The sequence below is a fragment of the Scyliorhinus canicula genome, unplaced genomic scaffold (genome assembly GCF_902713615.1).
Source record: "Scyliorhinus canicula unplaced genomic scaffold, sScyCan1.1, whole genome shotgun sequence".
Lineage (NCBI taxonomy): Eukaryota > Metazoa > Chordata > Chondrichthyes > Carcharhiniformes > Scyliorhinidae > Scyliorhinus > Scyliorhinus canicula.
The window spans coordinates 85,038-109,405 of NW_024055453.1; the positions used below are offsets into that span (position 1 = coordinate 85,038).

General features: G+C 45.1%; 1 protein-coding gene across 1 annotated transcript; it reads right to left on the minus strand.

Moving 5' to 3' along the window:
- Positions 1 to 944: 944 nt before the first annotated feature.
- Positions 945 to 23,814, minus strand: LOC119959530 (zinc finger protein 271-like; the record flags this gene model as incomplete). Its single annotated transcript, XM_038787750.1, has 2 exons — positions 23,204 to 23,814; positions 945 to 1,920 (listed from the first exon to the last, which is right to left on the minus strand). Coding segments are annotated over exons 1-2 (1,464 nt in total), but the record flags the coding sequence as incomplete, so codon positions are not given.
- Between the last annotated feature and the right edge of the window lie 554 nt (positions 23,815 to 24,368).

Genomic DNA, 24,368 nt, shown 5'->3' on the forward strand with positions numbered 1-24,368 from the left:
GCCCTTGCGTCCGACCCTTTACTGCCCTCCAGGAGGCCGACAATCCTCAGGTTCTGTCTCTGGGACCTGTTCTCCAGGTCCTCCTGCAACTTTCTCTGGTGGTCCCTCATCAGCCCCACCTCCACCTCCAAAGCGGTTAAATGGTCCTCGTGCTCAGCCACCTTCTGGATCGCCGGTCCATGGGCTTCCATTTCCTGTTCCACCCAATCAATCCTTGCCTTAATTAGGTTGCCTTCATTTGCTTGGCGAAGCTCTCCTGAATGAACTCCACCCGCAGTAACATTGACCACTGTGTCACCAAACCGGGATCCTGCACCTCCGCCATGCTTTCCCGTGCTGCAGGTTCTACAGTCAGCTTCGCTGCTCAACTAATTCTTCTTTTACGACCATTTCTGGTCCACGGCTCCACATACTGGTGGGGGATTTCTCTTCACTGTCTCACTCTCCACCGATGTTTCTAATAGAATTCCGAAAAAAATCGGGAGAATAGGTTCAAAATGTCCGTCACGAGCGGGAGCTCCCAAATGCGCGACCTCCTACTCCATGGCCGCCACCAGAAGTCAAAAGGATGAAATTTAGAGACAGTTTGGTCTGGTGGGCTCGTGGAAGGGAGGGAAGCAGCAGAGACAGCTGATCGGATTGACTCAATCTCAGTCACAAAGAAGCTCCACAAGCTCCTCACACTTCTTGTTGGAGGTGAGGATGGAAGAGACGGGGAGAGCGAGAGAACTTCAAAAGGAAATAACTTGTGTCAGAGATATTAAAAAGTTTCAACACTGCGAATTTAACATAATTCTAATTTATTTAACTTTCAGCCAGAATATTAGCCCCTGTAAATGGGCTGGAGTTTATTATCAGGAGAAAGAGACCCAAATGAATATGGTTCAGTCCTGAATCTGAGTTACAGCAAAATCCAATCACGGTGGTTACTTGTGGCCTCGTTGGTGACTCAGCAGGTTGGATGAAGTGGTGAATCCCTTCCCACAATTGGAGCAGGTGAATGGCCTCTCCCCGGTGTGAATTCGTTGATGTACAGTGAGGTAAGATGATTGTCTGAACCCAATCCCACACTGAGAGCACCTGAACGGTCTCTCGTCAGTGTGAACACGTTGATGGCACATCAATTCCCCAGAACTTTTATAGCTCTTCCCGCAGTCTGGACATTGAAACGGTCTCTCCCCTGTGTGAACCCGTTGGTGTCTCAGCAGGTGGGATGACAAAGTGAATCCCTTCCCACACGTGGAGCAGGTGAACGGTCTCTCCCCTGTGTGAACCCATTGGTGTCTCAGCAGGTGGGATGACAGAGTGAATCCCTTCCCACACTCGGTGCAGGTGAATGGTCTCTCCCCAGTGTGAACACGCTGGTGTTTCCGCAGTGTGGATGACTCAGTGAATCCCTTCCCACACATGGAGCAGGTGAATGGCCTCTCCCCAGTGTGAACTCGCTGGTGACTCAGCAGGTTGGATGACTGAGTGAATCCCTTCCCACACGTAGAGCATGTGAACGGTCTCTCCCCAGTGTGAACTCGCTGGTGACTCAGCAGGTTGAATGACTGAGTGAATCCCTTCCCACACGTGGAGCAGGTGAATGGTCTCTCCCCAGTGTGAACACGCTGGTGTTTCAGCAGTGTGAATGCCCGAGTGAATCCCTTCCCACACTCGATGCAGGTGAACGGTCTCTCCCCAGTGTGAATTCGCTGGTGTTTCCGCAATGTGGATGACTCAGTGAATCCCTTCCCACACGTGGAGCAGGTGAACGGTCTCTCCCCAGTGTGAACTCGCTGGTGACTCAGCAGGTTGGATGACTGAGTGAATCCCTTCCCACACGTGGAGCAGGTGAACGGTCTCTCACCAGTGTGAACTCGCTGGTGACCGAGCAGGGCGGATGACTGAGCGAATCCCTTCCCACAGGTGGAGCAGGTGAATGGTCTCTCCCCAGTGTGACTGCGTCGATGAGTTTCCAGCTTGGATGGGGAAGTGAATCCTTTCCCACAGTCCGCACATTTCCACGGTTTCTCCTCAGTGCGGCTGCATTTCTGTCTCATGGGGCCTGATGACGTGTACGGTTTCTCCCCACTTTGAACGATGCTTTTTCCTTCCATGTTCAAAATCCGCTGATATTCAGGATATGATAAATTGAGGGCTCTGTCAGATCCTGATGTGATGCTTGGTTTGAGTTTCCGGACTTTGAAGCCTCCCCTTTGAACACCCTGTGAAACTGATTGAAAACAGAAAATAGGGAGTGAGAGAGAACCCACAAAAACACAAAGGCAGGTTGTGAAATTGAGCTGAATGAATCTGGTCATTTGTGGGGCCGGCACTGGGAAAAAGTGACCATGAAAACTGCTGGATTGTTATAAAAACCCAACTGGCTTCTTTGGGAGAAGAGAGAAAGAGGCGAAGAGAGATTTTGTATATCTACAAGTCATATTAAAGAGAATAGATGGCAAAGCAAATTCGATCTTGAGCTTCATAAACATTAACCGAAGAGATAATGCTGGAACATCTCAGCACGTCTGGCAGCATCTGTAGGGAGAGAAAAGATCTCATGTTGAGTCCAGATGGTCCTTTGTTAGCTCTTTTCTCTCCCTACAGATGCTGCCAGACCTGCTGAGATGTTCCAGCATTTTCTCTTTGGCTTCAGATACCAGCATCCGCAGTAATTTGCTTTTATTCATAAACAGTAATATTGATACCAAAACTATGCTTCTGGTGGCACGACTATTAGCACTGCTGCCTCACAGTGCCAGGGACCCGGGTTCAATTTCGGCCTTGGTGACTGTGTGTGTGGAGTTTGCACTTTCTCCCCATGTCTGCGTGGGTTTCCACCCGGTGCTCACGTTTCCTCTAACAGTCCAAAGAAGGGAAAGTTAGGTGGATTGACCTTGATAAATTGCCCCTTAGTGTCCAGGGATGTGCGGGTTTGGTGGGGCTATGGGGTTACAGGGACAGGGTAGGGGTGTGGGCCTAGACAGTGTGCCCTTGCAGAGAATCACTGCAGATTTGATGGGCTGAATGGCCTCCTTCTGCACTGTAGGAATTCTATGGCTCCAATTCTATTCTATGAATCTTTATAAAGCTCTGGTCACCACTCTTCAGGAAGGAAGTGAAGGTTCTTGGAGAAGGTGCAGAGGAGATTTACCAGAATGGTTCCAGCAAAGGAGGCTGAGGGGAAATTTGATTCAGGGACACAAGATTATGCCAGATTTCCATCAGGTGGACAGAGAAACTCTGTTTCCATTCACTGATCGTACAGTCGGGACACAGATTTAAAGTTTTGGGTAAAACCTGGATTGAACGATATAAGGTCCTGAGGGGTCTTGACAGGGGGATGTGGAGAGGATGTTTCCTCTTGTGGGAGAATCTAGAACAAGGCGTCACTGTTGCAAAATAAGGGGTCACCCATTTCAGATGGAGATGAAGGTATTTTTTTCTCTTGAGAGTTGTAAGACAGGAGGTGGCACCGTGGTTAGCACTGCTGCCTCACAGCACCAGGGACCCAGGTTCAATTCCGGCCCTGGGTGACTGTGTGGAGTTTGCACGTTCTCCCTGTGTCTGTGTGAGTTTCCTCCGGGTGCTCCGGATTCCTCACAGAGTTCAAAGATGTGCAGGTTAGGTGGATTAGCCAGGTTAGGTGGATTAGCCGGGTTAGGTGGATCGGCCAGGTTAGGTGGATAGGCCGGGTTAGGTGGATTGGCCGGGTTAGGTGGATTGGCCAGGTTAGGTGGATTAGCCAGGTTAGGTGGATTGGCCAGGTTAGATAGATTAGCCAGGTTAGGTGGATTGGCCAGGTTAGGTGGATTGGCCAGGTTAGGTGGATTGGCCGGGTTAGGTGGATTGGCCAGGTTAGGTGGATTGGCCAGGGTAGGTGGATTGGCCGGGTTAGGTGGATTGGCCAGGTTAGGTGGATTGGCCAGGGTAGGTGGATTGGCCAGGGTAGGTGGATTGGCCAGGTTAGGTGGATTGGCCGGGTTAGGTGGATTGGCCGGGTTAGGTGGATTGGCCAGGTTAGGTGGATTGGCCGGGTTAGGTGGATTGGCCGGGTTAGGTGGATTGACCACGTTAGGTGGATTGGCCAGGTTAGGTGGATCGGCCAGGTTAGGTGGATTGGCCAGGTTAGATGGATTAGCCAGGTTAGATGGATTGGCCGGGTTAGGTGGATCGGCCAGGTTAGGTGGATTGGCCAGGTTAGATGGATTAGCCAGGTTAGATGGATTAGCCAGGTTAGATGGATTAGCCAGGTTAGGTGGATTTGGCCATTCTAAATTGCCACTTCGTCTCCAAGGACGTGGGTGTTGGGTGGGGTTATGAAGATGGAGTGGGCATGGGTGGGGTGGGCCTGGGTGGGGTGCTCTTTCAGAGGGTTGGTGCAGACCTGATGGGCCGAATGGGCTCCTTCTGCACTGTCGGGATTCTATGACTTTGGAACTTCCGTCCTTAAAATGCAGTGGAAGCAGAGTCCTTAAATATTTTTTTAAAAATAAATTTGAAGTGCCCAATTCATTTATTAATAATTAAGGGGCAATTTAGCGTGACCAACCCGCCTACTCTGTACATCTTTGGGTTGTGGGGGGCGAAACCTACACAACCACAGGGAGAATGTGCAAACTCCACACAGACAGAGACCCAGAGCCTTAATCGAACCTTGAACCTCGGCGCAGTCAGGCAGCAGTGCTAACCACTGCACCACCGTGCTGCCCCGTCTTTGAATATTTTTAAGGCAGTGATGGATAGACTCTAGATAAGCAAGAGGGTGAAAGATTATCGGGGTCGGCAGGAATGTGGAGTTGTGGTTAAAATTTTTGATTGATGGAGCAGGCTCGAGGGACCGACTCCTAGTTTGTGTGTAAGGAGCAGGCTCCAGGGACCGACTCCTAGTTTGTGTGTAAGGAGCAGGCTCGAGGGGCCGACTCCTAGTTTGTGTGTAAGGAGCAGGCTCAAGGGGCCGACTCCTCGTCTGTGTGTAAGGAGCAGGCTCGAGGGGCCGACTCCTAGTTTGTGTGTAAGGAGCAGGCTCGAGGGACCGACTCCTAGTTTGTATGTAAGGAGGAGGCTCGAGGGGCCGACTCCTAGTTTGTATGTAAGGAGCAGACTCGAGGGGCCAACTCCTAGTTTGTATGTAAGGAGCAGGCTCGAGGGGCCGACTCCTAGTTTGTATGTAAGGAGCAGGCTCGAGGGGCCGACTCCTAGTTTGTATGTAAGGAGCAGGCTCGAGGGGCCGGCTCCTAGTTTGTATGTAAGAGCAGGCTCGAGGGGCCGACTCCTAGTTTGTGTGTAAGGAGCAGGCTCGAGGGGCCGACTCCTAGTTTGAGTGTAAGGAGCAGGCTCGAGGTACCGACTCCAAGTTTGTGTGTAAGGGGCAAACTCGAGGGGCCGACTCCAAGTTTGTGTGTAAGGAGCAGGCTCGAGGGGCCAACTATTTTTTTCAGAGACCCAAAAATCTTTTTTACTGTTCTAATGATTTTAGAGACCAATGCATGAATCTCACCAAGGCAGAAGGTAAAATTTTAATTCATTGGAAGTCTACTGATGAACATGATGGCATGCGCTGCGAGCCTGGACCGGATGCCAACTCTCCCGGATTGACTGACTGGAGACTCCAGGGTTCTATTTTATGATTTGTGGGAGTCACTGGCTGGGCCAACATTTATTGCCCATCCCTAATTTCCCTTAAACTGAGTGGCTTGCTCAGCCAATTGTTGATTGTTACAATGACCCATCTGGTTCACTCATGTCCTTCAGTGAAGGAAATCTTCTATCCTTACCTGGTCTGGCCTATACGTCACTCCAGATCCACAGTCAGCTGGTTGACCCTTAAAATGCTCTGACATGCCCTCAGTTCAAGGGCAATTAGGGATGGGCAGTGAATGCTGGCCCAGCCAGCGACTCCCACATCCCGAGAATGAACTGAAAAGAAAATCTGCCGTCCTTACCTGGTCTGGCCGACATGAACATAGAGTGCAGAAGGAGGCCATTCAGCCCATCGAGTCTGCACTGACCCACCTAAGCCCTCATTTCTACCCTATCCCCGTAACCCAATAACCCCTCCTAACCTTTTTGGACAATAAGGGCAATTTAGCATGGCCAAACCACCTAACATGCACATCTTTGGACAGTAGGGGGAAACGGGAGCACCCGGAGGAAACCCACGTAGACACGGGGAGAATGTGCAGACTCCGCACAGGCAGTGACCCAGCGGGGAATCGAACTTCGGACTCTGGTGCTGTGAAGCCACAGTGCTATCGACTTGTGCTACCCAATCCATTCTCTTATTTCCTCTAGACCCAACTATCCTAACACACCCTCAGATGACCTCCCATATTCAACCTCCCTGTAATATTGAGTTAATCCAGTGGCTCAGTGACCTATAAAATTTCGCTTTTAAGAAGCACCTTTTCCTCCAGGGTTGTGTCTCCCTGTCTCTGTCATCTCAACCAGCCACCGAGATGTTTGCTCTCATCTAATTCTGGACTCAGACTGAGATAGACAATTACTAATCAGGAAGGGAATCAAGGGAATTATGGGGATAAGACGGGAAAGTGGAATTGAGGATATCAGATCAGCCACCATTTCATGGAATGGCAGGGCAGACTCGATGGGCCGAATGGCCTACTTTGCTCTACATCTTACATGTTATGGTCATGAGCATTCTCAACATTTTTTGCTTTTTAAAAAATAAATTTAGAGTACCCAATTCATTTTTTCCATTAAGGGGAATTTAGCGTGGCCAATCCACCAAAGATGGGTTGTGGGGGCGAAACCCATTCAAAAACGGGGAGAATGTGCAAACTCTACACGGACAGTGACCCAGAGCCGGGATCGAACCTGGGACCTCGGCGCTGTGAGGCAGCAGGGCTAACCCACTGCGCCATAATGCTGTACTTAGCATTTGCAATATTAATCACTATTACTGGTGCCTGTTTTTTCAGTTGCCTGAGAGCCAAGCTGTGGAAATTCTTCCTTAAACCTCTCCTGCTCACTCCTTCACTTTCCTATTTTCAGAATCTCCTTAAAACCTACCTTGCAGACAAGCTTTTGTCCACCTGCTCTGATATTCCACTGTGTGGCTCAGTGACAAATGTTGCTGAGAATTGAGCGACACCTCGATGCCTCATAACAAAAATGCATCGAATTGGGGCATGTTTCTCGCTTTCAAATCCTCGACATGTTGCATAATTACTCTCGGTGGCTGAGGATGCACCAGGATGTCCATCACCATCTGAATCAGTGTCGCCTCTGGGTCCACCTGAATCCAGCTCTGAGAACAGAAAGGTCGCAAAGGAGACTCACCCCGGGTCACCGGAACCCTGAAGCCCCGCCCACACTATTGCGTCACATAACGGCGCATGCGCTTCACCCCACTGATCCAAGGTGGCGGCCGGCCACCTGGGCCTGCCCCTGGGGAAAAGCCTGGGTGTTACAAATCCGGGGCCTCCAAGTTCCTATTGAGGTTGTGAGACCTGCACTGGGTGTTTATGAAGCCTCGGTTCCCTCCCCACCCCCACTCCCGGCTCCATTCCTCCCTCCGGCCCACCGACTCTCACCCGTTCAGAAAAGCGTCTCCCGCACGCACAGGGCCCCAGCAAAGTGACACTGCGCATGCTCCACATACAGCCCAGCATTGCGCCTGCGCGGTTGGCTCCTGTGGAGTGAATAGGGCACTTGCACATACAAAGGGAATACTGGGTAATTACAGCGCCATTGAACCCTGACACTGCAGTGAAAATAAATTTGTTACCCAATTCAGATCAATTGCTTTTCAAAAAAAATCACACCCATTTTTGTGAATAAGTGCTCGCTATATACATTTTTCCAATTAAAGGGCAACTTAACGTGGCCAATCGAGTTAACCTACATATATTCTTGGGATGTGGGGGTAAGACCCATGCAGACACTGGGAGAATGTGACCCGGGGCTGGGATTGAACCCAGGATCTGGGAACCATGAGGCAGCAGTACTAACTACTGCACCACCGTTCCGTCCCGGTACTCTCTTATATTTCATTTCTGGGAATAAGGAGAGATTTTTAAGCATTTCCAACCTTGTTTTCAGCTCCCCGGATTCTATTTGGACTGGGTTCTGTCTCGGAATCATTGCTTTCCCTCTCTTTTTCTCTCTATTCCCCTCTCTTTTTCTCTCTATTCCCTGATATTGACTGTTCATTCCATTATCGATGGAAATAATTTGGCCCTTCACTCCTGTGCTTGCTGATGATACGACCATAGTGGGCCGGATCTCAAATGACGATGAGTACAGAAGGGAGATCGAGAGTCTAGAGGAGTGGTGCAGCTGCAACAATCTCTCCCTCAATGCCAGCAAAACGAAAGAGCTGGTCATTGACATTAAGAAGCAAAGTACTGTACACACCCCTGTCAGCATCAACGGGCCGAGGTGGAGATGGTTAGCAGTTCCAAATTCCTAGGGTACACATCTCCAAAAATCTGTCCTGGTCTGCCCACGTAGACGCTACCACCAAGAAATCACAACAGCGCCTATACTTCCTCCCAAAACTATGGAAATTCGGCATGTCCACATTAACTCCTACCAGGTTTTACCCGATGCCGGTGTTTATGTAGTTACATTGTGTACCTTGTGTTGCCCTATTATGTATTTTCTTTTACTTCCTTTTCTTTTCATGTACTTAATCATCTGTTGAGCAGCTCGCAGAAAAATACTTTTCACTGTACCTTGGTACACATGACAATAAACAAAATCCAATCCAATCTTTGGATATTCAATCAAATTATTTACACCAGGTGGCACTGTCAGAACAATATCTATCTGACATATCAGGAAATGAAATGAAATGAAAAATGAAATGAAAATCGCTTATTGTCACGAGTAGGCTACAAATGAAGTTACTGTGAAAAGCCCCGAGTCGCCACATTCTGGCGCCTGTTCAGGAAGGCTAGTACGGGAATCGAACCATGCTGCTGGCCTGCTTTCAAAGCCAGCGATTTAGCCCTGTGCTAAACAGCCCCAGGATGTGAACAGGATGTGAAGATGCCGGCATTGTACTGGGGTGGGCACAGTAAGAAGTCTTACAACACCAGGTTAAAGTCCAACAGTTTAGTTTCGAATCACCATCTTTCAGAGCGCAACTCCTTCATCAGGGAAAAAGGTGAATGGAGAAGGTCTTTCCAACATATCAGAACTAAGATCTGCAGTCCTGCCATATCCAATCGTGAATTGTGGTGAAATTAAACAACTCACTGGAGGAGGAGGCTTCACAATATCCCCATCCTCCATGATGGAGGGGAAGAGAAAGTGAAAGCGACAGGGAGCATGGAGTTAAATGGCAAGATACACAGGAGGATAACATGTAGGCAGGTGGATTTAAGCTTGAGGCAGACTAGGAATTCAACAAAAAGGAAGGATAACTTTGGACATCTCAGGACTTCCAATATCTGTAATGATAAGAAAGTTAGCATTAAGGCACTTTACCTGAATGCTCGTAGCATTTGTAACAAAGTAGACGAACTAATGGCACAGATCATCGTGAATGATTATGATGTGGTAGGCATCACAGAGACATGGCTGCAGGGGGTTCAGGACTGGCAGTTAAACATCCAAGGATATACAACCTATCGAAAAGACAGGGAGGTGGGCCGAGGGGGTGGGGTTGCCTTGTTAGTTAAGAACAAAATTAAATCTATGGCACTAAACGACATAGGGTCGGATGATGTGGAGTCTGTGTGGGTAGAATTGAGGAACCACAAAGGCAAAAAAACCATAATGGGAGTTATGTACAGACCTCCTAACAGTGGTCAGGACCAGGGGCGCAACATGTACCGGGAAATAGAAAAGGCATGTCAGAAAGGCAAGGTCACGGTGATCATGGGGGACTTCAATTTGCAGGTGAATTGGGTAAATAACGTAGCCAGTGGATCCAAAGAAAAGGAATTCATGGAATGCTTACAAGATGGCTTTTTGAAACAGCTTGTCATGGAGCCCACAAGGGAGCAGGCTATTCTGGACCTAGTGCTATGTAATGAACCAGACTTTATAAAAGATCTTAAAGTAAGGGAACACTTAGGAAGCAGCGATCATAATATGGTTGAGTTCAGTCTGCAGTTTGAAAGAGAGAAGGCAAAATCGGATGTAATGGTGTTACAGTTAAATAAAGGTAATTACGAGGGCATGAGAGAGGAACTGGCGAAAATCGACTGGAAGCAGACCCTAGTGGGGAAGACAGCAGAGCAAAAATGGCAGGAGTTTGTATGCATAATTGAGGACACTGTACAGAGGTTCATCCCCAAGAAAAGAAAGATTATCCGGGGAGGGATTAGACAGCCATGGCTGACAAAGGAGGTCAGGAAATGTATCAAAGAAAAAGAGAGATCCTTTAAAGTGGCCAAAAGCACTGGGAAATCAGAAGATTGGGAAGGCTATAAAAACAAACAGAGGTTAACAAAGAGACAAATAAGGAAGGAGAGGATCAAATATGAAGGCAGGCTAGCCAGTAATATAAGAAATGATAGTAAAAGTTTCTTTCAATACATAAGAAACAAACGACAGGCTAAAGTAGACATTGGGCCAATTCAAACTGATTCCGGAAGGCTAGTGATGGGAGACGAGGAAATGGCTGGAGAACTTAATAAGTACCTTGCGTCTGTCTTCACAGTGGAAGACATGAGTAATATCCGAAAAATTATAGAGGGTCAGGGGGCTGAGTTGAGTATGGTTGCCATTACAAAAGAGATGGTGCTAAAAAAGCTAAAAGGTCTTAAAATTGACAAATCTCCTGGCCCCGATGGGCTACACCCTAGAGTTCTGAGGGAGGTGGCTGAAGAAATAGCGGAAGCGTTGGTTGCGATCTTTCAAAAATCACTGGAGTCAGGGAAAGTCCCGGACGATTGGAAGATCGCTGTTGTAACCCCCTTGTTCAAGAAAGGATCAAGACAAAAGATGGAAAATTATAGGCCAATTAGCCTAACCTCGGTTGTTGGTAAAATTCTAGAATCGATCGTTAAGGATGAGATTTCTAAATTCTTGGAAGAACAGGGTCGGATTAGAACAAGTCAACATGGATTTAGTAAGGGAAGGTCGTGCCGGACGAACCTGTTAGAATTCTTTGAGGAGGTGACAAGTAGGTTAGACCAGGGAAACCCAGTGGATGTGGTCTATCTGGATTTCCAAAAGGCCTTTGATAAGGTGCCACACAGGAGGCTGCTGAGTAAGGTGAGGGCCCATGGTGTTCGAGGTGAGCTACTGGCATGGGTTGAGGATTGGCTGTCTGACAGAAGGCAGAGAGTTGGGATAAAAGGTTCTTTTTCGAAATGGCAGCCGGTGACCAGCGGTGTCCCACAGGGTTCAGTGTTGGGGCCGCAGCTGTTCACCATATATATTAATGATCTGGATGAAGGGACTGGGGGCATTCTAGCGAAGTTTGCCGATGATACGAAGTTAGGTGGTCAGGCAGGTAGTGCTGAGGAAGTGGGGAGGCTGCAGAAGGATCTAGACAGTTTGGGAGAGTGGTGCAGGAAATGGCTGATGCAATTCAACGTGAGAAAATGTGAGGTCTTGCACTTTGGAAAAAAGAATCCAAGCATAGACTACTTTCTAAACGGTGAGAAAATTCATAATGCCAAAGTACAAAGGGATCTGGGAGTGCTAGTCGAGGATTCCCTAAAGGTAAACATGCAGGTTGAATCTGTGATTAAGAAAGCGAATGCAATGTTGTCATTTATCTCAAGAGGGTTGGAATATAAAAGCAGCGATGTGCTACTGAGCCTTTATAAGGCTCTGGTTAGGCCCCATTTGGAGTACTGTGTCCAGTTTTGGGCCCCACATCTCAGGAAGGACATACTGGCACTGGAGCGTGTCCAGCGGAGATTCACACGGATGATCCCTGGAATGGCGGGTCTAACATATGATGAACGGCTGGGGATCCTGGGATTGTATTCATTGGAGTTTAGAAGGTTAAGGGGAGATCTAATAGAAACTTACAAGATAATACATGGCTTAGAAAGGGTGGACGCAAAGAAACTGTTTCCGTTAGGCGAGGAGACGAGGACCCGTGGGCACAGCCTTAGAATTAGAGGGGGTAAATTCAGAACAGAAATGCGGAGACATTTCTTCAGCCAGAGAGTGGTGGGCCTGTGGAATTCATTGCCGCGGAGTGCAGTGGAGGCCGGGACGCTAAATGGCTTCAAGGCAGAGATAGATAAATTCTTGATGTCGCGAGGAATTAAGGGCTACGGGGAGAATGCTGGTAGGTGGAGTTGAAATGCCCATCAGCCATGATTGAATGGCGGAGTGGACTCGATGGGCCGAATGGCCTTACTTACACTCCTATGTCTTATGGTCTTATGGTCTTATGGAGGAGCTCAGCACATTTGTGCAAAGGACAAGGCTGAAATATTCACAATAATCTTCAACCAGAAGTGTCGAGTGGGTGACCCAGCTTGGTCTCCTCCAGAGGTCCCCAACATCACAGATGCCAGTCTTCAGCCAATTTGATTCACATCACGTGATATCAATAAATGGCTGAAGGCAGTGAATACTGCAAAGACATTGGGCGAGATTCTCCCATCGGGAAACTAAGTCCCAACGGCGGAGTGAAAACCAGAGTGTTTCACTCCGACATCGGAGGCCGCTTCTCGCCCCCTATTCTCCCAGCCCCTGGGGGGCTCGGAGCGCCGCCGCATCATTTACACAGGCCGGTCATTGGTGCAGTGTAAAAGCGGCGCCGCAAAAATTATGCAGCCGTCACCCGCGCATGCGCAGGTTGGCCAGTGCCAACCCACGCATGCGTGGTTGCCGTCCTCCCCTCGGGTGACCCGCAAGAAATGTCGGATTGATCTTGCGGGGTGGGGGAGGAAAGGAGGTCCTCCTTCAGAGGGGCCGGCCCGCCGATCGGTGGGCACCGATCGCGGGCCAGACCCCTTTTGAGCCCACCCCCGGTGCTGCATCTCCCCGCACTGTTCCCGCCGGCAGCAAACTGGTGTGGACAGCGCCAGTGGGAACCCGTCATATTGGGCCTGCCGCTCGGCCCAACCGGGCTGGAGAATCGCCGCTCGCTCATTACAAACGGCGAGCTGCGATTCTCCCAGCAGCCAGCCGTAAATCGCACCACGCCGGTTTGGGGGGCTGGGAGAATCATGTGCGGATGCCGGGGTGGCGTGGCGGGACTCACATAGCACCCCCACGATTCCCCCACCCTGCGTGGGGGGAGGGGGGAGAATTCCGCCTATTATTCTGGCAATAGTATTAAAGACTTGTACCATACTCCTAGCCAAGCTGTTCTAGTACAGCTAGAACACTGACATCTACCCGGCAACTGGAGGATAGCCCAGTGGTTAGCACTGTTGCTTCACAATGTCAGGGTCCCAGGTTTGATTCCCGCTTGCAGCACTGTCTGTGTGGAGTCTGCAGGTGCTCCCGTATTTGCGTGGATTTCCTCCGGGAGCTCCAGTTTTCTCCCACAAGTCCTGAAAGATGTGCTGTTAGGTAATTTTGCATTTCTGAATTCTTCATCTGTGCACCCGAACAGGCTCTGGAATGTGGTGGCTCGGGGTTTTTCAAAGTAACTTCATTGTAATATTAATGTAAGCCTAAGTTGGTATGAAGTGTGTAGTGAGGAGTGATGACTGAATGAATTTTTTTACCACAGATGGAACAGGTGAATGGCCTCTCTCCAGTGTGAGCTTGCCTGTGTGTCCGAAGATCAGATGAATTTGTGAAACCTTTCCCACAAATAGACCAGGTCTACGGTCTTTCCCCAGTGTGAAGTCGCTTGTGTATCAGCAGGTGTGATATGCGATCTGGAGGAGCATGCTCCACACTCCAAACACACTCAGAGCAGATAAATGGTCTCTCCCCTATGTGAACTCGCTGGTGTGTCAGAAAATCAGATGAATTAGTGAATCCCTTCCCACATACAGAGCAGGTGAACTGTCTTTCGCCAGTGTGATTGTGTTGATGACTTTGCAGTGTGAATGGATAACTGAATACCTTCCCACAGTCCCTACATTTCCACGGTTTATCCATGCTGCAGGTGTCTCTCCAGTTTGGATGATCACCTTGATTCTTGTTTACACACAGATCACCTGCATGGTGTCTCCCCACTGTAAACGGTGCAATGTTTGTTTCAGGCTGTGTAACTGGTTAAAGCTCTTTCCACAGTCAGTTCACTGGGACACTCTCACTTGGTCTGTATGCATCTCGGTGCTTTTCCATTCACACTAATGTTTAAGATCCCTTCCCACAGACAGAACAAACATTCTCCTTCCACATTCAAAGGCTGATGATAGTCAGGTCCTGGTGTCAGATTTCCTGTCTGCAAATTACACAGAATATACAGAACATTCCCGTACCAGCCTCCCCGGACAGGCGCCGGAATGTGGCGACTAGGGGCTTTTCACAGTAACTTCACTGAAGCCTACTCGTGACAATAAGCGATTTTCATTTCATTTCACATTGATAGATCTACCATGCGGTTTTAGCAGCACTTTGCGATTACTAGAACTCGGTAGAAATTTAAGTTAAAACTTCTCAGGTGCAAATAAGAATCGTTTAATTTGTCTTCTATTGATTACAATTGAGAGTCATTTAAAAGGCAACTTGTAGACAATTGAAACTTTCAAAGAATCACATAAATGATTTTCTTACTTAGGCAAACAGCTGGCAATAATTTCAAAAGTCAAGTCAAGTGAAATATGAAAGACAGCGAATAGTTAAGTCAAAGAATAGATTGAGTCCGGAAAGAGAGAGAGAGAGAGTAATCCAGCTAAAAATGGCCGAACAAAACTTCACAGTTATACTGTATCATATCTGTCTTTAACCATCTAATTAAACCCTAATGTAATCCTAATTGGTTTAGGTTAACATCAAATAAATTTGATTTGAGGGTTAGTTGTCACTCATTTAATAGAAAACATTCTTATCTGTATTGGCTGTTAGCCACCTCGTTGTCATGGAGCTTCCCCTTGCCCTTGGAGAAATTTATTCATTAAAGCACATGCTTTATCAGAAACTATGTATTTAAAGTTGTGTTAGAACAATGACATGCTATCTTGTAAGCTGTATGTTTTAAAATGAATTGTGCTGAATGTGTGTTTTGCTATGAGTGAGTTTAAAAATGGTATTTAATTCTAGGGTATTAATGCTCACTTTTACCCATCATAGATGATCAGGTGCACTAGAAAATAGCTGGCTTCTACAATTCGGCCCTTTGATAGTTTGAAAGGATAAGTGAGATATTATCACAATAAGATAAATGCGATAGGATAGGTAAAAGCGCAAAGATTAACTCATTGTCATTGCAGTTTTAAGCATTGTATCAGGCATTTCAGCAATAATCATTATAATTCTCAAGAATAACAATTAATAAATTAATCAAATTTGATACGACTGATTCAGTATTAATAAATTGTACAATATGTTAATATAGTCAAATAATAATTTCCGTGTACAAATAAAATGATTATACAGTAAAATGTTGAGTATATGATTTAGTAATAATGGTAAAATTATCAAAGTTGATAATGTGATTTAGTAATAAATTATTAATAATAATTCACTAATAAATGAATAATAATGCAGTAAATAATACTTCAGCAAAACCTTCCATTTTGATGTTATTGGCTAGTGGTGTATTTGAATCAATATGAACCATGTGGATTGGTGGGGCACTATGGGTAGGCATGCATTAGCTAAAGTATCTGATCAGCAGCAATAGTAAGTAAATGATAAGTCCAAATATGCAAAATAGGAAAAGTCCCTAAATGATGTTAATTCCTGTGCTACCCAACCAATTGGAAAGTCAACCCCAACAAGTGTAATCAAAGGGTTGGTCAAGTTTTTTTTAAACTTTGTATTGGATGTGAATTGCTAAGTCTTTGACATCTTCTGGATTATACACAAAAGCTTGTTGAAAGGGTTAATTTTCCTGCAGAGACAAAAAGGGCGGACAGTGGGTGGAGAAATTGGAATGATGCCATTTGCATCTCTAAACGTTTTTCATATATGTCACTCAAATGGACTGGGAGTAAAAGTTGGATTGCTGCCAAATTCCCGTTATCAAATGTTCTAGAATTATGTGTTCTTTTGGAATATAGATTTGCTTTTAATCAGTTTTGTTTTTAACAAAACAACTTCCTCATTGTCTGAAGTTTTAATTTCCAGGCTAATTTTAAACATTTATTTTAAAATATCAAATACAATAACATATTGAATATATGACTGAACCAATCTTGCGCTGAATCTTGGTTTTCTGCAGATGAATTCATCGATTCTGTTAAAGGAGGCACAACTAACAAGATATGTTAATTTCTTAATTTTCTTTTATAAATTTAGATTACCCAATTATTTTTTCCAATTAAGGGGCAATTTTAGTGTGGCCAATCCACGTAATCTGCACATTTTTGGGTTGTGGGGGCAAAACCCACGCAGACACGGGGCGAATGTGTAAACTCCACACAGACAGTGACCCAGAGCCGGGATCGAACCTGGGACCTCAGCGCCGTGAGGCAGTTGTGCTAACCACTAGGCCACCGTGCTGCCCTTAATTTCTTAAAATTAATAAAGCAACATTCAAAATTATGACAGTTTTCTCAAGTTGACAGTTCTTGGCAACTTTTTAGCGATACGTGACTTATCCCATATCCCTGTAGCCAGGAGGCAGGCCTTCATCGTAAGAGTCCAGTGTGTAATCATGAAATTGGAAACTCGCTAAATGGTCGTCTTCGCAAAATAGTCGTCTTCAACACGAGAAAGGAATCTTCTGGATTTATTTTTTTAAGTGAGTGTAAGGGCTGGATTTGTCATTAATGGAGGAGGAGAGGCAACGATTAACGTGTCTTTGTTAGCAGTTTAGGTTTCGGACTGAGGTCATGGTAGGATCAAGTTTAAAGCTGCAGATAGTTCTGGTTTTAAACCAGTGACAAAAACAACTCCAAGCTGTTTGGTGCTTAATGGGCTAAGTTGTATTACACTTTGTTTGCCATTAGGCTCGTCGCTTAACTGAACAGGCTTTTCTTGTTTAAAAATCTCACAGTCTATTAAAACTGCCATGAGAGGCTTTTGGATCGGGGCCAGCAGCATTTTGTGGTCGGTCTCAGAATAAGATAATGGTTTGTTCTGGGTTTACAAGTTTGAACTTCTCTCCAAATTTCATCATCATATGGTTGAATACATGATTCTAAACATGTCCATTTTTCTTCCACTGTACAAACATCCTGCATTTCAGATAAATCCTGCAATAAGGTGGTTACTCCCAATTTGTAAATGTGACTGGATTCCTGATGCCATTGAGAGGCACAAAGGGAGGCAGCTTCCCTTGCTGCTTGGTCCGCAAGAGCATTTCCTCTTGCTTCCATAGTGTCCTCATGAGTAGGGGCTTTACATTTTAGAACTGATACTTCTTTTAGTAAGGCCATAGCTTCTAGAAGATCTTGTACTTCCTTTGCATTTCGCATAGGTGTACCCGCTGTTGTGAAAAATCCTCTTTTTCTCCCCAGATGGCAAAAATCATATGCTACTCCAGAACCATATCTGGAGTCAGTATAGATGTTAGCAGTTCTATCTCTTGCCATATGGCATGCTTCTGTTAGTGGTTTTAATTTGGCCTGCTGAGCTGGGTTCAAACTTCCTTCAGCTAATACTTCGTATGGGCTTGTGACTGCCCACCCAGCATTTTTGATACCCTTGTCAATAAAAGAGGAACCATCAGTGAACAGGATTAAATCTAGGTTCTGCAGTGGCTCTTCTTCTACTAAGCGTACTTCTTCCATTTCCTTGATTATTTTCACACAGTCATGCCTTTCTCCCTCCCCTCCCTTTTGTTCCTCGGGAAGCAGGAGCAAAGATGATGGGTTTACAGGACTGGCTTTGCGTAAATATAGGTTGGGAGCTTCCAAAACTACTGTCCATCTAGCTGATGTAACTTGTGACACTGTTCCTGGATAGTAGAGAATGGATTGAGTGTGGACATTTAATGGTTAACTTTTGGTTCAGGACAAGCCCTGATGTTGCCATTACAGCTCGACATGTGGCTTCCATGGCTCGTAAACAACTGCCAAATGATAGTGCCACATTGACATGTTTAAGGGAATAGTATCCAACCGGTCTTAGCTGATCACCATGTTCCTGAGCTAGTACTGCAGTCATGTAACCATCTCTTTCATGAACAAACATGGTAAAAGGTTTTCCGTTGTTTGGAATACCTCAGGCTGGTGCTGAACACGGGGTCTTTTTCAAATTCAGAAAAGATTGTTTTTGTTCAGAATTGAATTTAACTCGATCTTTTGATTTTCTGTTTCCTTTTAAAATATCATTCAATGGCTGGCATAACTGAGTATAAGAATCAATCCAATTTATGTTAAAATTACAGAGTCCCAAGAAAGATCTGACTTCCTGTACAGTTGAGGGTTATTTAGCTGCTTTGATGGCAGCTGTTCTGTCCTGAGTAAGTTCCCTTTTGCCTTTGGAAATTATCTGACCCAAGTAAACAACTTCTTCCTGGGCAGTTTGTACTTTGGTAAAGCTAACTTTGTGACCATTAGTACTGAGGTGGTCCAAAACCACCCGTAGATCTTTCTCATGATCATCTTTATTGATGGAGGCTATCAGAACATCATCTACATACTGGATAATGGTGGAAGACAGATCAGGCAGTTGCCGGAGATGATTCTGCAGAGCCATGTGGTAGGTAGTTGGGCTATTGTGAAAACCTTGTGGTAGTCTAGTCCATGTGTACTGTTGCTGATTAACTGTAAAAGCAAACAATGGTTGTACTTGCTTAGCTAGTGGTACTGACCAGAAGCCATTTGCCATATCCATGACTGAAAACCATTGAAGGTCAGGAGTTAAAGAGTTAAAAATTGTAGATGGATCTGCCACTAAAGGAGCTTTTCTGACAATGAATTGATTTGCTTTTCTGTGGTCAATAGTAAGGCGCCATGTGCCATTAGCCTTTTTTACAGCCCTGTTTGATGAACTGTGAATGCACACTAAAATACCCCTTTCTTCAAGTTGTTTTATTATAGGTAGAAAGCCTTGAATTGAAGTTCTATTAATAGGGTATTGTTTGGTATAAGATGGAGCAGATCCCATAAAAGTGACTGGTTCCATTTTCAAAAGACCACAATAATTTTTGTCAATTGCCCAAATTGGATGATTTTGTATTTCATTTTTTTGATGTGTCTAATGGACCAGGTGATTTTTCCATTATTGAAATTGAGTGAAGAATTTAGTTGTGATAAGATGTCCATACCTAGAAGTGTTTGTGTTACTGGACCTACCCTATTGATGTCATCAGTTGATGTGGTCCAAATTCTAAAAGCAGTGGTTTAGTCTTCCGAAGAGTAATAGAATCTCCTCCTGCAGCAAAAGCTTCAATTTTTCTGCAGTTAGGGGAAAGAAAGCAGCATTCTGTTCAGTAACACAGGTAAGTTCAGCTCCAGTGTCAAATAATAAATCGATATGAATACCTCCCACTCTTAGTAAAATATATAGTCCATCATTTTTCTGTTCCACGAGTGCATGTAGAGAAAAATGGAGAGAATCATCAAGAGTGGGGTTACGTCGTTTTTTGAATTATCATACAGAGAACGTCTTTGAGCTGGAGGACAGTTGTTTAACATTTCATTCACAGTATTGTCGTCATCGTATATGTCCCTACGTGGGTAAGGCTCCCCCTACATGGAAACAGCTGGGAGGGTCTAGAATCCCTGTACGCAAGTCTGGGTGCATCTTGTTTGTGTGCGTTACGTGATTGACCACGAGGTGGAAACGTATTGTAGTGAACATTGTCTACTTCATTATCATCTCGCGAATCCATCCGTTGTTTGATAGCATGTAGCCATCCAGTGTCCGACTCTACCGCAGAAAAGACATTGTGGTATTTTCTGACCTGATTTTAATGGAGCAAGGGTACATGTTTACCCTGACGCTTGTGGCGAAATTGTAGTTACTGCTGATATTCCTGTAGACGCTGCAAAAGCCGCTGCTGGAGCAGCAGATAACATAGGCTGAAATTGAGCAATGGGTAACATCGGCTGAACTTGAGCAAAAGGTACCATGGGCTGTATTTGAGCAGCTGCGGTATTTAAGTTTGCCTGGTTGTGCAAATCACGATCTATCTCAATGCATCGCTCAACTATGTCGCGATATGTACCAGCTGTGGCCCAAGCCGGTAAAACCAAATTCAAGGCAGCAGAAACTTCAGGTTTAACACCGGCTAGAAAAGCCGTTTTAAATGGACTTAAAGTGCTTGTGTCCCATGTGTCAGTTTCATGTCCGAGTGTCATTCCGGAGTGTTCTATCCAAGTATGTAAAAATCTTTCTTCGAAATCCTGAACATCTTCATTATATTTTGAATGCAAGATGTGATCTTAGACCAATCAATTCTCGAGGGGTGAAATTTTAATAGCCAATTTTTGATTGCCAGCCAACCAGCTTCTAAATTTAGCAAATCCTCTTCGAGGGCAATTTCTACCTCTACTCCAAGAGTTGCACTGGCATGAATGCCTACTACAACAGTCAGAATTTGTACTCCATCAAATGGGTGGAGATGATAAACGGGTTTTAATCTGTGAAGTTGATCCCATGTGGTCATACCACCCTTTTTAGGGTGTTGAAGATCTTTGGACCAATTGTCAGTTTTTTCAGGGTCTGCTGGTTCATGAATCCAATGGTGGTCAAATACGTTTTTAGTGACAGTTTCATCTTCCTCTTCTACTTTCTTGCTTCCAACTCTAATCCGTTTGCGTTTTAAAGGGGCTAGTCAAATTAATTTAGTATTTTGCATTGTAGGAAAATGTGTTGTATCACTATTTTCATCTGATTCAACTGGCAAATGAATTTTAGATTTTAATTTAGTCCTGACACTTGATCTCGGCTGTGCTATTGCCAATTGTGCCACTGGGGCTGCTTGCTGAATTTGAATTGTTTGTTCAGCTGCTTGTTGAATCTGGGCTGTGCTTTGGTTTAAATTATGAGCTGCAAGACTGTCTATCAGGATTTTGCAGTGTCCTTTTAAATTGTTCATTTCTCCTTCTAAATCAAATCTTTCTTCGATTAATTTGCAATTTTCAATTTCAATTCGCTCAGTTTTTGATGGCAACTGTTGGTATTTTGACTTAATTTCAAGAACTTTATGTTGCAATTCCTCAATTTGAAAAGATAGTTGCTGGACTTTAAAGGATTTGTTTTCCAATCCTGTTCTAATTTCATGATAATGCTCAAGTTTGGATTTTGCATCGCGTAATTCCTCAACAACTGCAATCAGTTGATCTTTAGTGGACTTAAGCTCATGATCACTTTTATTTTTAATAGTTATTTCTTGCTGTCTGCATATTTGTCCCATAATTGCCAGGGACCATTTTGCACGTTCTGCACCATGCAATCGTGTGTATTTTCCCCAATGCCCTCCTGATATTGTCGAGGGACGACTGTCCTCTGGGGATATCATATTTTGTTTCAATTTTTCTTGAGATTTCACATGGTCTAAATTGTCTACGAATGAAAGATCCAAAATCTCCCAATATATCTTCAATAGAAACATCTGGTACAGCACTACCTCACTTGGACGTTGTGGGAGTAGTTCTCCACCATTTGAAGGTCCTGAATCTATTTTGGGACTCATGTCCACCATAAACGCAGCCTTACACCCAATTGTTTGGTCGTCAACTCCCTTTCTGTATCTGTGTACACTACCATGACTATTTTTTTTCCCAGTCCCGTTTTATTTTAGTTTCAACGACCGGCACCTGATTGATTTAACACAGTCTATGAAAATATCCTTTCCAGGGGTTGAAGCACTGATTGATGCAGCTTTAAGACTTTCAATGGGTGAAAAAGATCTTTATTACCCCAGTCTAGCCGTTTGTCCTTGGATCTTCTGTCCTCGTGGGCCTCCTCCGATTATTCCCGAAGGTTTCTGAACTTCTCAGATTTCGTCCGATCTCCTTTCAGAGCTCCTCCCCTTTTGCCGAACTACGCCAGGTTGTTAGATCTACCCTGCGGTTTTAGCAGCACATTGCGATTACTAATACTCAGTAGAAATTTAAGTTAAAATTTCTCAGGTACAAATAAGAATCTGCTTTATTTGTCTCTATTGATTACAACTGAGAGTCATTTAAAGTCTTATTCTCTCATAAGTCCAGGCAGCATAGGACTCACAGGGAGGCAATCTGTAGACAATTCAACTTTCAAACAATCACAGAAATGATTTTCTTGTTTAGGCAAACATCTCGCAATAACTTCAAAAGTCAAAGTCAGAAAGTGAAATATGGAAAAAAACAGAGAGACAGCGAATACTTAAGTCAAATTATAGATTGATTCCAGAGAGAGAGATGGCCGAAAATCCATTACGGTTATGCCAAATCATATCAGACTTTAGCCATCTATTTACACCCCAATGTAATTCTAATTGGTTTGGATTAACATCAAATTAGTTTGATTTGAGGGTTAGTTGTCACTCATTAATAGGCAACATTACCCTAAAATGCATTCTTGTATGAGCTTATGGAATGCGATTCGGCTTCCTTATTGAAAGCTGCTTGAACTGCATTCTTGCTGCGGACAATAGCACCTTTAGGTTCCTGCCCTGTTGTGACGGAGCCTGTCCTGTCCTTGGTCACGTTATCTTGCAAATGTATTTGTTAGCTGATTAAGAATGCTATTTTAATTCATCATTTTCTGTGTTCTGTTGAAACTATGTTTTGAAATGCTGAACGTGTGTTTTGAAATGACCTGAGGTTATGAGTGAGTTTTAAAATAGTATTCAATAGACTCGGGGCTTAATGCTAAATAGCTATCTTTTACCTACAGAAAATAGCTGGCTTCGACACGCTCCCACGCATGGGCGACACGGTAGCACAGTGGTTAGCACGGTTGCTTCACAGCTCCAGGGTCCCAGGTTTGATTCCTGGCTTCGGTCACTGTCTGTGTGGAGTCTGCATGTTCTCCACGTGTCTGTATGGGTTTCCTCCGGGTGCTCCGGTTTCCACAGACCAAAGATGAGCAGGTTAGATGGATTGGCCATGCTAAATTGCCCTCAGTGTCCAAAAAGGTGAGGTGGGGTTATGGGTTAGGTTGGAGATATGGGCTTAAGTTGCTCTTTCCAAGGGCCGGTGCACTCGATGGGCCAAATGCTCTCCTTCTGCACTGTAAATTCTATGATTCTGTTTCAGTGTGAACTCGCTGGTGTTTCTGCAGATTCTGTTTACTTGTAAATCTTTTTTCACAGTCAGAACATTTAAAAGGTTTCTGATCAGTGTGAACAAGTTGGTGTCTAGTCAGATCGGATGACTGAGTGAATTTCTTCTCACACACGGGGCAAGTGTACGGTCTCTGCCCAGTGTGAACACGCTGGTGTTTCAAAAGCTGGGATGACTCAGTGAATCCCTTCCCACACACGGAGCAGGTAAACGGCCTCTCCCCAGTGTGAGTGCGTTGATGTATCGTTAAACACCTTTTACTTTTAAAGCTCTTCTCACAGTCAGAACATTTAAAAGGTCTCTTATCAGTGTGAACATGTTGGTGTGTCCGGAGGTTGGATGACTGAGTGAATCCCTTCCTACACACGGAGCAGGTGAATGGCTTCTCTCCAGTGTGATGGCGTTGGTGGAACAGTAAATAATTTCTGCTTTTAAAGCTCTTCTCACAGTCAGCACATTTAAACGGTCTCTGGTCAGAGTGAACCTGATGGTGAGTCCGGAGGTTTGATGAAGCATTAAATCCCATCCCACACACGGAGCAGGTGAACGGCCATTCCCCAGTGTGAGTGGGTTGATGTAACAGTAAATCCTTTCTGCTTTTAAAACTCTTCTCACAGTCAGCACATTTAAAAGGTCTCTCATCATTATGAACAAGTTGGTGTTTCAGGAGTTCGGATGACTGAGTGAATCCCTTCCCACACACGGAGCAGGTGAATGACCTCTCCCCAGTGTGAGTGCGTTGATGTATCAGTAAATCCTTTCTGCTTTTAAACTTCTTCTCACAGTCAGCACATTTAAATGGTCTCTGGTCAGTATGAACAAGTTGGTGTGTGATGAGGTTGGATAACGTAGTGAATCCCTTGCCACACACGGAGCAGGTAAATGGCCTCTCTCCAGTGTGAATACGTCGATGAGTTTCCAATTCAGATGGGTAATTGCATCCCATCCCACAGACCCCACATTTCCACGGTTTCTCCATGGTTATCGACAGGTTATCAGGTGTAGGTGGGATGCAGATTTGAGGTCACTATCAGATCAGCCGTGATGTTATTAAATGGTGGAACAGGCTCACGGGGCTGAATGTCCTATTGCTGCTTCTTGATTCCTTTGGTGCGAATGTCCTTATGTCTCTCCAACTTGGATCATCAGTTGAAGCCTGAGTACGGTGTCTCCCTGATGTAAATGCTGCAATTTAATTTCATG